The sequence below is a fragment of the Geotrypetes seraphini genome, chromosome 5 (assembly GCF_902459505.1).
Source record: "Geotrypetes seraphini chromosome 5, aGeoSer1.1, whole genome shotgun sequence".
Taxonomy (NCBI): domain Eukaryota; kingdom Metazoa; phylum Chordata; class Amphibia; order Gymnophiona; family Dermophiidae; genus Geotrypetes; species Geotrypetes seraphini.
In genome coordinates this window covers 82,492,749-82,506,836 of record NC_047088.1, presented here as the reverse complement: position 1 = coordinate 82,506,836, position 14,088 = coordinate 82,492,749, and the positions used below count along the sequence as shown (strand labels likewise).

Genomic DNA, 14,088 nt, shown 5'->3' with positions numbered 1-14,088 from the left:
AAAATTGTGGAGAGTTTTTTAGCGCCAGCCATGGTGGTAGCAGCTCTGATGCTCAGAATTCTATGAGTGTCAGAGCTGTTACCACCGTGGCTAAAATCCACACTACAGTTTTGTAAAAGGGGGAGGGGTTAGTTTGTGATGACATATTCCATACTAGGCGAAGGTGTTTTCTGTGTGTTCGAAAGACATGGTTTTCTGTTAGGATTGACGGTGTAAGATTGATCTGTGCTGGTTTGGCTTGTTTAGTTTTACAATGGGTGTATTGATGTACTGCTCACTGCAATATGTAAGATGCTGCCTTTTTCTAGGTACTCATGTGTGACTTGTGGCTTGTTACTAAAAATCATGTTTTTCGTACAGATGGGGGGGGGGGGGTACCAAAAAATGATGGACCCCGGGTGTTACATATGCTAGGTACGCCACTGTATGTAAAGATACCAGAAAGCTGGCGAAGCAAAAACTTTAAGTAAATTGTTATTCTTCTAAGTTTTGAGTATTTAACCCTCCCACAATCTCACGGGCATTTGTCCTCCGCGCCTGCTCATAAATTTGTGGAGTATGTAACTTGTCGCTCATGCATATTTTTTTTGCACACACCTCATCAATCCTTAGAGGGAACATTGGTCCTGCCTACTTCTTGTTTCTGTGAAGACAGCACCCAGCAGAGAGGAAGGCCCGGTGCTGGCAAGAGCAGCGTGTTGTGAAGGCTGCCACTGTGGAGAAATTCTCAGACCATGATGATGCTAAGCCTACACTGAATCGGTGAGGCCGATTTTTTTCTCAGACTGAATCGATTCAACCAAAGTGGATCGGTGAATCAATTTGAATCGGGAATTGGGCAGTTCTAGTCTGTGGTGCTGTGCCAGTATGGTCCTAGACTATAGATTTGCAGAGTGTGGGCATTCTGGATTTAGGTTTCTTGAGTCTAGGGTGGGCTACTGCTCCCAGGAATCCCAAGTGTGAGGACTATGCAAGGCACAGCACCTTGACCCCAGAAATGCAAGTTAACTTTACTTCAACATATTTATTTAATCATGAAAAGAACACTCAAATTTTCCTTCTTCACATAAAAATAAGATAATTTTTTTAGGCTCTTATCTGCAGGAAATTAAATATATGAAACATCAAAGTCCATTTTCTGAATCCTCACAGAGACCAATGTCAGTGTCCCAGTTTCAGAGAAAAAGCACATCCTCATCAGGATGATGACAGCCCAAAACATTGATCCTTCATATAACCGGAGATGCATAAAAACTATGATTTCTAAGAATTTCTCCAGACCATTCCCCACTAAAATCCTCTTTTCAAAATCAGGATTTGCTGAAGCTACTAACCATGTTCCATCTCAAGAGTAGAAAAGTGGATTTATTCCAAATATTTCTAAAGAAAACTGGAGTTCTCCGTCCCATACTGGTCTTCAAAGCTGTAAACAACTTTCATCACCAATAAAAATCTAGTGTAGTCATTCTGACCATAATCTTGCACCTAATATATAACAGATTGGCTTTGCTCTCTGGATCTCAAAGATGCATATATGCATAAGGATGTATCCAGATAACAGATGATTCCTCATCTTCAGTTAAAGATAAAATCCACTAAAGCGAGAACTGGCAGCGGACATTGAGCAAGCAGCACGGGGCCGAGCAGGAAGCACAAAAAGTTTGGCACTGATGGGTGCACCGCTGGTTGCGAAATGGGAACCAGGGATGGAGAGGCTCAGCACAGGGCAGGGCATGGAAAGATCGCTCCTGCCCCATACACCGTAGGACCACCAGGGATTAAAAATGGTGCAAAAGGTAAGCATGCGTGGGGCTTTTATTTTTTTTAAAGCTGGGACAAGAGTCATCTCTCCTGTCCCGGCCTGCCATATCGTCCAGGAGGGGGTCGGGTTGATGACCTGAATATAGGACGGGACCCCCATTTTTGAGCCATTTTTTTGGCCCAAAAATCTTGTCCTATATTCGAGTATATACGGTACATAACCTTAGTAATAGTATTTCTGATTTCAGTTACTTCTGCCAGAAAGATCAGTGAATCTCTGAACACTAGTGATTTTTGTCAACACAAAACTCTGAAAACACTAGTTTTGTTATTTACACATCCAAAATGTCTTCCAAGACTCAGGGAATTTATTTCCTTATTTGCAAGTGAAAAATTATCTCATGAGGGCTCGGGTGGTAGACTCCACTGCAAATCAGTGTTCTGAGTTTGAACAATTATTGGGCACTCCAGTACAGTGCGGTTGTATATCTGGTTGTACAAAATGGTTCATGGGGACGGAAGCCGTCCTTTTTACTGGCTTGGGAGGAGGATTTGGAAAGGGTGTTTGAGGCGGAGGAATGGGAGGGGAATCACGTTTAAGATACACCATGTTGCAGTGGCACCTGTGTTGGTGGAAAATGCTCTCAAGCTGTTGGTGAGATGGTATGTGACTCCTTTTTTCTTTCCTCGGTACCAATACAGCTTATTTAGCATTGGACTTTGCTTGGTACCGATCCTTCCCTGCTTTGTGTTATTTGTATACATCGAAGCTTGGTATTGATGCTGGGTGGGTGTGGACAGAGGGGAACTTTTATTCATAATGGTGGGGCTCTCCTAAGTTACAAGCTTATTGGGGGCAAGTGTTTGGTTATGTGTGGGAATTATTACAGGTTCCAATATCCCAGAGGGCGGAACTGGCTTTATTGGGGATTCAGGAGAGGGGGTTGAGGATACCCTAGATAAATTGACCTGGCTAGCATTCACAGTGGCTAGGCTGGTTGTGGCATGCTTTTGGAGGAGCTCGACTTTGACCCTAATTAAGGAAAATCTGGGTTGGGTGTGTGCACAGTATCGGCTCTCAGCTATGCTGACCAGGCAATGGCAACAGTATTTAGACCTTTGGGGTAGATACCTGGAAGTGGAGGGTTTGGATATGGGTGGACTGGATTAGGGAAGATTAGAGGGCGGGAGATGGTTTGGAGATTCTGAATGCTAGTGTTTTGATCATATGTTATTTGGTTGACTGTCTTTAGTTATTTGGGGGCTACAGGGGAGTATGGTTTAGAGGCAATTAACCTGTTGTTAGAGGGCTGGGGGGAGGGGGGATTTCTTTCAAACGTGTTATGATGCTTGGTTTTATTCATCTTGCGTGCTCTAAGTGGTATTGTATTGATGTTACTTGTACTGATGAATATGTGGAGTGTTGATTTTCCTAAATAAAGAATTACAAAATGTCTTCCAAAATAGACTAATTTCTACTTTCTCCTCTTAGGCTTCTCCAGCTGGTGTCATGATTGTTGGAGTTATCTAGGTCTCTCTGCATCTGAATAGGTAGAACTGATGCTTCAGCCATCTATCCAGATGTGGTGAGACCTGGAAAAATGCAAACATCATGATTTCTACTTTATCAATTTACCATTTTTCTAAAATTCCTTCCCAGACATCATTCTAATATAGCAGCATCTACCTTACATGCTCTTTACTTAAATTGAATTAAATGAAGGATATGAGAAAATCTACCCAACTCTCTGTTTCTCTAATGATGCTAATAGGACCTGGACTTGCAGTTACAAAACACACAATTGCAAACCGGATTTACAAATAATGTACTTTGTAATAGCAAATAGGTACACATACCTCTTTAGAAGGTCAAATAAAAGGTCATAAATTAAAATCAATGGAAGCTTCCACTACTCACTCTGGTTCTACCTTTAGTCAGCTGACTCATATTATGATGGTAAATTTGGCCCTACAGATCTAGGAAATTTAAGAACTGAAAATTCTGTACAACTGTTTCTTGCCAAACACCAATTTTGTGTGGATTGTCTTAAGGAGAGTGCACTGAAGGGACTTCAAAATAACCCTTGGCTTACCTATAACTGATGCTCTATTTGGATAGCAGGATAAATCAATCTTTTACCTTTTCTTGAAGTTAAATGATATATAGAGTTGTTGAAATACCTACGTAATATAAATGTGCATGAGTCGAGTCTCTTTCATCTGAAAGGAAACTCTGCAATGAGAGGGCATAGAATGAAGTTACGAGGTGATAGGCTCTGGAGTAATCTGAGGAAATACTTTCTCACGGAAAGGGTGGTAGATGTGTGGAACAGTTTCCTGCAATAGGTGATGGAAACAGAGACTGTGTCTGAATTCAAAAGGGCCTGGGATAGGCACGTGGGATCTCTCGGAGAGAGAAAGAGATAATGGTTATTGTGGATGGGCAGACTAGATGGGCCATTTGGCCTTTAGCTGCAAACATGTTTCTATGTTAAGATAACTGAAAATGTGTGGCTGTGTGGTATCAGGAGCACATGATCAGACATTCCTTCTAGTCTTATCTGTCTGTAGCTAGTGTCCTTGGAACCATCAGATGTTCTCAATATATGTGACATGTAACATAGTAAATGACGGCAGATAAAGACCTGAATGGTACATCCAGTCTGCCCATAAGTTATACCCATTAAAAAAATACATGATTAGATTAACTTGTCTCTTCTTTAAATTATACTTTCCCAACATGAGGATACATCTGAGTTGTTCCATGGAAACAGACCCTGATAGTGGGCAGTTTTGTAGAACCAATTGTGCAGCAGCAGAAAAGCCTTCTAGGTTTTTCTAGCTCTAACTAGAATAGCTTCCTTTCGTGGAGCCATTGGATGACACCACCTACGTGGAACTGATTTCAGACTCCACATTCTGGAGAAAGTCTATACTGTATGTATAGTGATGTACATACTTGGGTGACTGTTCAACAGTATTTACTTTGCTGGACAGCCAACATAGTCAGTGTTTCATGAGTTTTTACCTTTTGATGGACCACATTTGGTCATATGTTTTTTCTCATGTTGTGCCCATGGGAAAAGTCTTTAGTAAACAGAGCTGAGTGTATTATAGCAGGGAACAGCTATTCTCTCTCAGACTGAAATCATTTGGCAGTGAGAGCTTGTTTTAATAAACTCATCACGGTTTAAACTTAAACTCGTAACATCTGTTGTATCCTCAGATTACATATGCAAGAACACCAAAGATAGCAATCAGAGGGTACAAAAGACAAGGTAAGTGACGTGCATCAGGCGTAGACTGTGTGTGTGTGTATGTATTAGTGCTTAAGGAACACTCCTAAATAATAATGAATATAAGTCTTAATAATAGTCTTAATATATCAACTTCTAACCTGCTGACTCCAGATGGCAGACTGACAAATTTTCTAAGAGTCAGTTCATAAGTGGGGGTAGGGGAAGTGGAAAGACTAGGCCTGCTGTAGCCCTTTATGGCTTGATTTACAAAGACTGTTGGCCCATTCTATATGATTGTAGAAAAAAAACACCCCTAAGTAAACAGGCCCCTAGTATCAGAACCTCACCCAGTCTCCCTCTCTAACTCCTCTCACCCCAGCAGTTTCACTCTCTCTCTTTCTCAGTCTCCCCAACTTTGTCTCCAGGAGTCTCCCACCACTTCAATCCCTCTACCCTGATACCAGTAGTCTCCCTTTCTCAATCCCACCTTATCCTCAATAGTTATAATCTCCTACTACTCGTCAATCAGACACCCCCTTTTCCCTTTCCCACTTAACCATTCTTGCCCTTCCCTCATCTAGCTAGGCAGTTATCCTATAACTACCCAGCCACAATCCCTCTCTCCCTTAGTCAACCTCTACCTTTTAGGCAGCAAACCCATCTTCCTAATTAGTCAGCTCCAGTCAGTCACCTATTCTCTATGAAGCACCAGCCTTAGACTCCAACCAATGACTCCTGTTCCTCAATTAATGGTTCTCATATAACAGCTATCCCATACCAGTTGTCACCATGCAATTGTGTCAGTATGAGCAACAGGATTCCTGAACTCATGAGACGTTGTTGCAGTCTCAAACTTCATGAGACTGAAAGACCAACACGGGAATTCAGGGACTGAGCAGTTCAAAATACACCGACAGCCAAACGGTGTTGACTGGTAAGAACAGTTTTTTAGGCAGCTATGGCTCAATTGATGAATGAAAACCCTGGGCACCAGAACAAAAATCCTGGGATCCTACTATATTGTGCTGTATTGTATCAGAAATTCTCTAACTTAATTAGATCTGGTGAAAAGTCCTCTTTCCCTGAAGGAAGGAAACTGGTCAGCCCACAGGCTTGGGAAAAACTGTTTTAACTAGGATGTAGGGTTTGTCTTTCTGTACAGGGAACTGATGGGGGTCATGCTCAAGCCTAGATGAAGGAAATCCACTTCCTACTGCTGCAGAAAACAGTTGCTGGAACCCAAGGGCTTCTTCCTAATAAATGGACCTGGGGTACTTGGGGTAAGAGTCCTGATGAGACAAGCAGTGCAAGAATCCAGTAGATTAATCATTTTAACACCTTGTCCACAAACTAACAATATGATTCAAGAATTAGCCAAGAACCACATACATAGGACTGTAATTAATCAAGAAATAACAAGAACCAGTTGGTATTTTAGGAAAAATATACACTATTGCTCCTTTAAACTCATAGGCTCATACAACACTATTTTCCGGAAAGCAATCATGTGTTTAGCAAGTTATTTCAATATTGGCAATAAGCAAAATCCTTTACAGATCAAACTGTAAGCAATCCATCCCCCCTTCCTGTTGGATTTCCATGAAAACAGAGTTTAATTTAGACTTTGCATATCTGACAGAGGCATGAGCTCAGTTTGCCAAGCCCTTCCATAGCCACATGGCTCTCATTAAAACTGCCAGGTGGCCTATGACCTAGCTGAATAATTTATTTTGCATACAGTTTATTAACTGGAATATCAAGGACAGAGGACAGAGAACTGGTTAGGCTATACTATTCTGCTAACACTCAAGTGTTGCAAAGCTGGATTGGTTAGATGCAGGGCTTACATAAATTCAGGGAAGATATTCTAGCTCCATTACTGGTCAGTTCTTGATTCAACAGGTTTCCAGTTGCACTGTCTTATGGAGGCACTGGCCTAATTATGGTCCTATCCTGCATCAACATTACATGCTACTTGAGAGAAAGTAATGTCACAGAGTTGGATGGCTGCTTGAGGCTCAAGCTCAGCACTCAACATTTATCATCTAATATGTATCCACATAATCACAAATGGTATTGGGACAAAAATTATAAAATTGGACTTGAAATCCACAGCGGACTGTAGCTATATGTCCCAATATAACCCATATCACCCCAAATCTGACATTATTTGTCTACCAACTGGCATCTCAGGATCTGGCTGATGAAGGCAAGATGGCGACCATGAAACTCATGTCTGATAATGAGGTATTACCTGGCCAGGTTGGGGGCCTAGATTCTCCACAAGTCCTAGAATAACTGGATGGTGAGCAAATATAGACTCATTGGGAAAATTTCCCATTTTGCTTTATGAGATCAAGGCACATATTGGGGCAGTGTGTACAGAACTGGCCACTATAGCTGTGGACCTGAAGGGTGAAATAATAGACTTGGGCCAAAGAGTAGATGAAATTGATGATCAACTAGAAGATCAAGCCACAGATGCATGGCAACAGGAACATAAGTAACGAGTCTTACATACTAGACAAACTAATTGATCTCGAAAACCACATCAGAATATGAAATATCTGCATATGCAGAGCAGAATATACCGATTGTGAGGCAGTTGTAAAAAAATAGCACCTCAGTGTTGCTGACTGATGAACGTACCAAAGTCCCTGAGTAGAGATCAAATTGAATAGGTCCACTGCACATTAAGAAGAGGGCACCCAAACTTCCCAAAAGATATAATGACACATTTCATGGATTTCAAGGTCAAAGAGGTAATTTTGGAAAAAGTCCGGCTGAAAAATTCTATAACATAGGACACTTATGATCTAGTGCTCTATCAAAATTTAGCAGCCGCAACACTAAAGCATAGGACAGATCTCAGACCTCTGATGCAACATTTGAGGGAAAGGGCATCCAATATAAACGGCAGCACCTCTTTGCCTTAGCCTTTTACCAACACAGTAATTTACAACAAATTAGTCGCAAGAAGAAGCACAAACATTTCTGCCTAATACATCAGTCTCTTCAGACAAGTCATCAACAGCATTACCAAGAGTTAAAAATGGCAATGCATGTAGTGACCTGCTGTTGCTGGCCTTATCTCTGCTATATGCCTGATTGGGAAACAATTGTAAAGCCTCCAACACAGAATCAAACTTTCTTCTCTGACGCCTAAAGTTTATTGAACCCCACCTTCATCTCCTTCAAACATTTGCTGCAGTCTCCAACTGCGCACATCTCTATTGTCGTACAGGTGCACCAGGAAGGGGCCTTATGTGCCTGGGCCAATCAGAGTTTTAGGCCCCTCCCAGCACATCCCAGGGTGCACCAGGAAGGAAAATGCCCGCCATTTTGACGAGGCTGGAGGAGGGAGTAGGTTTCCATTCTGCTGATTGTCCATCAAAGGTACAAGGAGGGTGTAGAGGGGTGTGTAGGGATGTCAGGCTTGAGGGAGGGGGGTCTCACTTTGGAGGGGTACTGGGGGCGGAAGAGAGAGAGAGGAATCGGGAATCTCCCTGCTGGTTCAGTTAATCGGGGCAGGGGAATCCCCAATCAGCTGAGCCAGCAGGACTCTCTGAAGCTGCAGTTTTGGGGTATCTTGCTGGCTCAGCTGATTGGGGATTCCTTTGCCGCAATCAGCTGATGGCAGGCTGTGGACTACTGTTGGGATTCCCCGGCAAAGATAGGCACCAGAAATGTAGGAGAGGGTTTACCGGGCCTACATTTCTGGTGCCTACCTTTGCATGAATTGCGCCTACATAAGCAGTTTAGGCCACCTAATGCTAATTCCTGCGTTGACCTTACCAACTTTGGTGTTTGGCAGCCTAAAGCACCTATGTAGGGAGGAGAAGGACAGGGGAAGAGTTAAGATATCTGGATAATTTTTTTGAATAGCAGAGTTTTGATTCCTTTTCGAAATGATTTGAAGTTGCTCGTTGTTGTCAGTAAGTTGGAGATGGGGTGGTCAAATTTCGCTACCTACTAGCGATGCAGGCAGCGAAACTTGACCACCCCATCTCCAACTTACTGACAACAATGAGCGACTTCAAATCATTTTGAAAGGAATCAAAACTCTGCTATTCAAAAAATGTATCCAGATATCTTAACTCTTCCCCTGTCCTTCTCCTCCCTTGTAATAGTCTCACCCTCTCTTGTAATTTTTTCTTTCTTAAGTATCAACCATGTATTCCACTACCTAACTTGTAAATCTTTTGGAAATATCCAGTTAGCTTCATTGTAATCCTAATACCTAAACTGTAATGTTCCTGGAAATGTCCAGTTAGCTTCTTTGTAATCCGCCTAGAACTGCAAGGTACGAGCGGAATAAAGTCACTAATGTAATATAATGTAGGCACCTTTTATTTAGGCATTGGTGGGCGTTTCAACTTCGCCATTTTTTGCCATTTCTAACAATGTTCTTCCATTAACTTAGGCGTCAGTAGGGCTCTGTTAAAGATTCAACTTCTAACACAAGAAAACAATATAAATATATTGAATAAGATGGCTGATAGTGAAGAATTCTGTGGTATGCCTACAACCAGCTCCAGCTTCCTTGGGCAAAAAATATTCACTTCCATTCTCACCTCCTATTTTCTACCCTTTAAAAGTGAGTGGAACCAGTTCAACATGGTTTCCAAGAGCCCAAAGACCCAAAGCTGAAGTAACAAAATAGAATGAGTCACTGTACTGAATGCTGCAGAAATGTCCAACAGCACCAAAAGAAAACATTGATCCAAATCTTGAGGCATAATGTCAACTGTCAAGTGCAATAAAGGTTCCATATTATACACTCTCCAGAAACCATATTGGAAGGGTCCAAAATATCTGTCTTTTAAAAAAAAAACCAAAAAACCAACAACAACCCCCAAACAAACCAACTAACTGTAACAAAATTACTCATTCAGTAATTATAGCAAGCATTAGCAATGATGAAATATGCTTATTACTGGTGAGAATGGTGAGATCCAATTAATGGGTTTAAAAAAAAATAGACACACTGTCACCAATTTCAATGTTATTATTAGTATTCAAAGAAGCATTCATAATAGTTGTCATTACGGTAGACCGTCAATTAACTTAAGAATACATGGAGAACATAAATCACCTGATGATCTGGTGGGTCTGAGAGACTGTAAAATAGACTAAACTTCGGTCTCACCAATGAGATCAAAAGGTTCATTATCTCTTATTAGGGACAACTTTGTCATCAGGCAAATGCATAACAAAAGAATGCACAATATTTCTTTTTTTTTTTTTCCAGTAAAACATTGCATAAAATCTTCAGAGGTCAAAGAACTAAGTGATTTTAAAATGCTTTCTCTATAGATCAATTAAGGGCATTCTGTATTTTATTCTGATAATACTGCTCCCTAGCCAGGTTGACAGCTATATTCCTTCATCTTCAAAGAATATGATCCCTTTATATCAATCTTGTCATCTTTCTTCATCTCCTTTCTGCCTGATATAATTATCTCTTTAATTGTTTTAATACTGTAGTAAACCATAGTCTAGACCTGTGGTCTCAAACTCAAACCCTTTGCAGGGCCACATTTTGGATTTGTAGGTACTTGGAGGGCTGCATAAAAAAATAGTTAATGTCTTATTAAAGAAATGACAATTTTGCATGAGGTAAAACTCTTTACAGTTTATAAATCTTTCCTTTAACTGTTAAAATAAAGGTTTATGTTTATAAACTATAAAGAGTTTTACCTCATGCAAAATTGTCATTTCTTTAATAATGAAACTAATCAATCTGCTATAATAACACCCTTAGCGCGCATGTGCACTTCAATCACCGTATTCCCATGCGTCTGTGGTGGCGTGCCGCACATGTGCAGTAGGAGTCTGCCTCCCCTCCTTTTTCATCTTCGCCGCCATAACAAGCAGCTGACTCGCTGAGGGGCCCGACCAACCACGGTTTGGGGAAAGAGGTACTTCAAAAAATGTCCAGGCCTCAGCCCGATGCCGGACCTGCAAGGGAAGCAGTCGCAGTTTGGGAGCAGGTAAGGGAGAAGGGCTACTGATGGACAGGGGGAACAGGGAAGAGGTCCTGCTAGACAGGAGGAAGGCAAAAGGGCTGTTGTTGGACAGGCGGAGCAGGGAAAGGGTGCTGCTGCACAGTGGGGAGGTAAAAGGAAGGGAGAAAGGCTGCTGCTGGACAGGGGGTGCAGGGAAGGAGTGCTGCTGGACAGGGGGAAGGTAAAACTAAGGGAGAAGGGCTGCTAGCACCTGTTAATGTAACAAGCTAAAAAACGTTCAAAATAGTGGTGAAATGGGAAAATTCTAATGACTTTAGTGCAAAAACTCCACTTATTTAAGGCTGAGTCCCACTCCAATGGAAGAAAAAACCTCAGGTCTCTACCAATAATACCTGAGGCTTTTTCTTCCGTTGGAGTGGGCCTCAGTCTTAAATAAGTGGAGTTTTTGCACTGAAGTCATTTCTTTAATAAGACACACAGCCAACTCCTTGAAATTCAAAGAAATTCACACAAGGGCCCCATAGCCTGCACTCAAGCCTCTGATAAATTAGTAGAAGAGCTGGCTCCTAGGGGAACGGAACCTGAGCCTCAAAGAAGCACAAAGCAGGAAGGCTCAACATGTACACCCTTGCAGAATCTGTCTCCTCTCCCAGGCAAAGCAGTCCCAAAAAATGTGGTCCTCTTGGCACCAAAGCCTCCCAAAACAAAAGAAAAATATCAGAAAATAATAAAAACTAAACAGAGCAGATCAGAGCACTTCTCAGTTTGCCTCTAGAAGGAAAAACTGAAGAGGGCACTATGCCCCACTGGTGAAGGAGAAGGAGCTGAAAGATGTGATTGACAACCTTCTGCAAGCAGTTTGCAAGCAAAGATTGATCCCCTAACATACAGACTCCTGTGTTTATGTAAAAGAATATATCCATTCAATCTGCACCCATTTCCATAATTAATCTCCTCCATCCCCAACCATACCTACAGGAGTAAATGCTATTATTTACTTGCTCGTAGCCCTCTGTTTTCTTCCATCCCAATAGCCTCCAGTGTTTTTTGGATAGTATTCACTATTCCAGCTGCCTCTCTGGGCATTCCAAACCTCACTCTGATGCTCCAATAGCTTTTCTCAGCACATTCCATGCCTCATTCTGGAGTCACCAGAGATTTTGACTACACATAGAAACATAATGGCAGATAAAGGCCAAATGGCCCATCAGTCTGCCCATCTGCAGCATCCACTATCTTCCCCTCTCCCTAAGAAATCCCACAGCAATTTCTTCCATCCTCATGGGAATCCCATGGCAACTTCTTCCATACCTACAGTCTTGGAAACACCTTAGCAGCAGATGTATGATGGAATAACAGTTAGCAGGCAGCCAGGGTCTGTAGTCAGACCCTGAACAAGTAGCTGCTTGATCCTATGACACCACTGGGGACACAGCCAGTTGTCATCTAAGTTGGGGCCCAGGACAGAAGTCTTGGAGAGTCCTGATGGTCTTGGAAACATCTTGATAGCAGAGGAATACAGCAACAGTAGTTGGTAGGCAGCCAGGAATATTATCACTTTTTGTTTTTGAAGAAATTTTACTAGTAAACACCAAAACTGAGTCTACACTGTTTCCCTCGATAATATCTTGAGTCCCTGGGGATAAATTCCTCGCCTCCATTTGAGAAAATATGCCAGAGACTGCAGATAGCAAATGAGGGCCCTGTCTTGGGGTTTATGTGGGGGGTGGTTTAACCCCCCCTTCCTGCACATATCATCTGCTGAAATCTTCTGGATTTATCAATTAACACCATTAGGGGATAGAACTATTACAACTTGATAAATTGGTGTTTTTTTGTGAAAAATTTCATTAATAAAGTTCCTTTCTCTCCTGCTATTGGCCATTCCATTTAGAAGTGATTTTAACTGTCACCGAATAAATGTTTTAGCTTTATATTGCTTTTAATTCTGCATGTTAATTATTTCATATAGTGAAGTCTATAATGTCCTTGTTAATATGCATATTGCTCATACTATATACAAATAAACTAAGGAGAGCAGTTTTCTTACCTTTGATGGCATCAAGTATTTCCTGGATTTTCTGAGGCTCGTTGCGGTCTGGTCGACAGCTCGGGGTAATCTCCAGCACATAATCAGGACCGTACTCTGTAAAAAACTGTGGAAAGTGAAAGAAATTACAAATAATTTCATCAAACCAGGAAGTATGTCTGTGTAGTCTCACAATATCACAATCAACTAAAGTTTCAGGGTGTGGCTGTCATAAATTGTATGCCCCATTTTTTCCCCAGGCTTTTCCATAAAGGATAATTAGCACATGATGACTATCATTTTTTTAGATTGTATGAAGACACTGTGATTTTTATTTTATTTTATTTATTGTTTGTATTGATAAATATTGTATATGTCTATTGTAAACCACCCAGAACTACTGGATGGAGCGGTCAAAAAATATTTTAAATAAATAAATAATTTTTCCTATTTTATGTTTGTGGAGGGAAAAACTTAAGGCCCCTTTAATAAAGCCACAGTAGCGATGATGCCACAATAAACATACCAAAGCCCATATGAATTGAATGGGTTTTAGTGTGTTTACTGAGGTAGTATCACTACTGAGGCTTTGTAAAAGGGGACCTAAGAATTTTGAAAGGCATTTTTGCCAAAGTAGTGTTTTATGCACAGATATGTGGCTTTTGAAAACTTCCAAACTCATACACTGGAAAGGTGTTCCCCGGGACGGTGTTGGAATGGGAAGTACAAATAAAAGACATTTTCCAAAAGTGCATGCAAAGAACCCACAAAGATAGGTTGATTACCACATATGTTTTGCCTTTTCAAAATTTATATAAAGTTTGCAGGTAAAAAGTAACCTCAGACTTTACATATATGTGCTTTGTTAGAAAACTGTCCATATGTACATAGAGTGTCATACTTTAAAGACATTTTGTTAAACAAAAGACCCTTGTGTAATATGTTTTTGGTTTTTATCTGTGACTTATAAACTATGGGGTCATTTAAACAAAGAAAAACATCTATAAGAAGGGCTTTTTAGACATCTTGCAGATCATTTTCTCTACATTACATCTACATGTTTTGGGCGGGATTAGAGTGGCCTTAGGAG

General features: G+C 41.1%; 1 protein-coding gene across 5 annotated transcripts in view; it reads right to left on the bottom strand.

Moving 5' to 3' along the window:
* Window positions 1-14,088, bottom strand: part of HDAC8 (histone deacetylase 8) — a 221,499-nt gene that overhangs the window by 26,248 nt on the left and 181,163 nt on the right. For all 5 annotated transcript variants that reach the window (XM_033946322.1, XM_033946321.1, XM_033946319.1 and 2 more), the window contains one exon: window positions 13,020-13,125. In XM_033946322.1, the coding sequence (XP_033802213.1) occupies window positions 13,020-13,125 (106 nt within the window). The remainder of the gene's footprint in view (window positions 1-13,019; window positions 13,126-14,088) is intronic.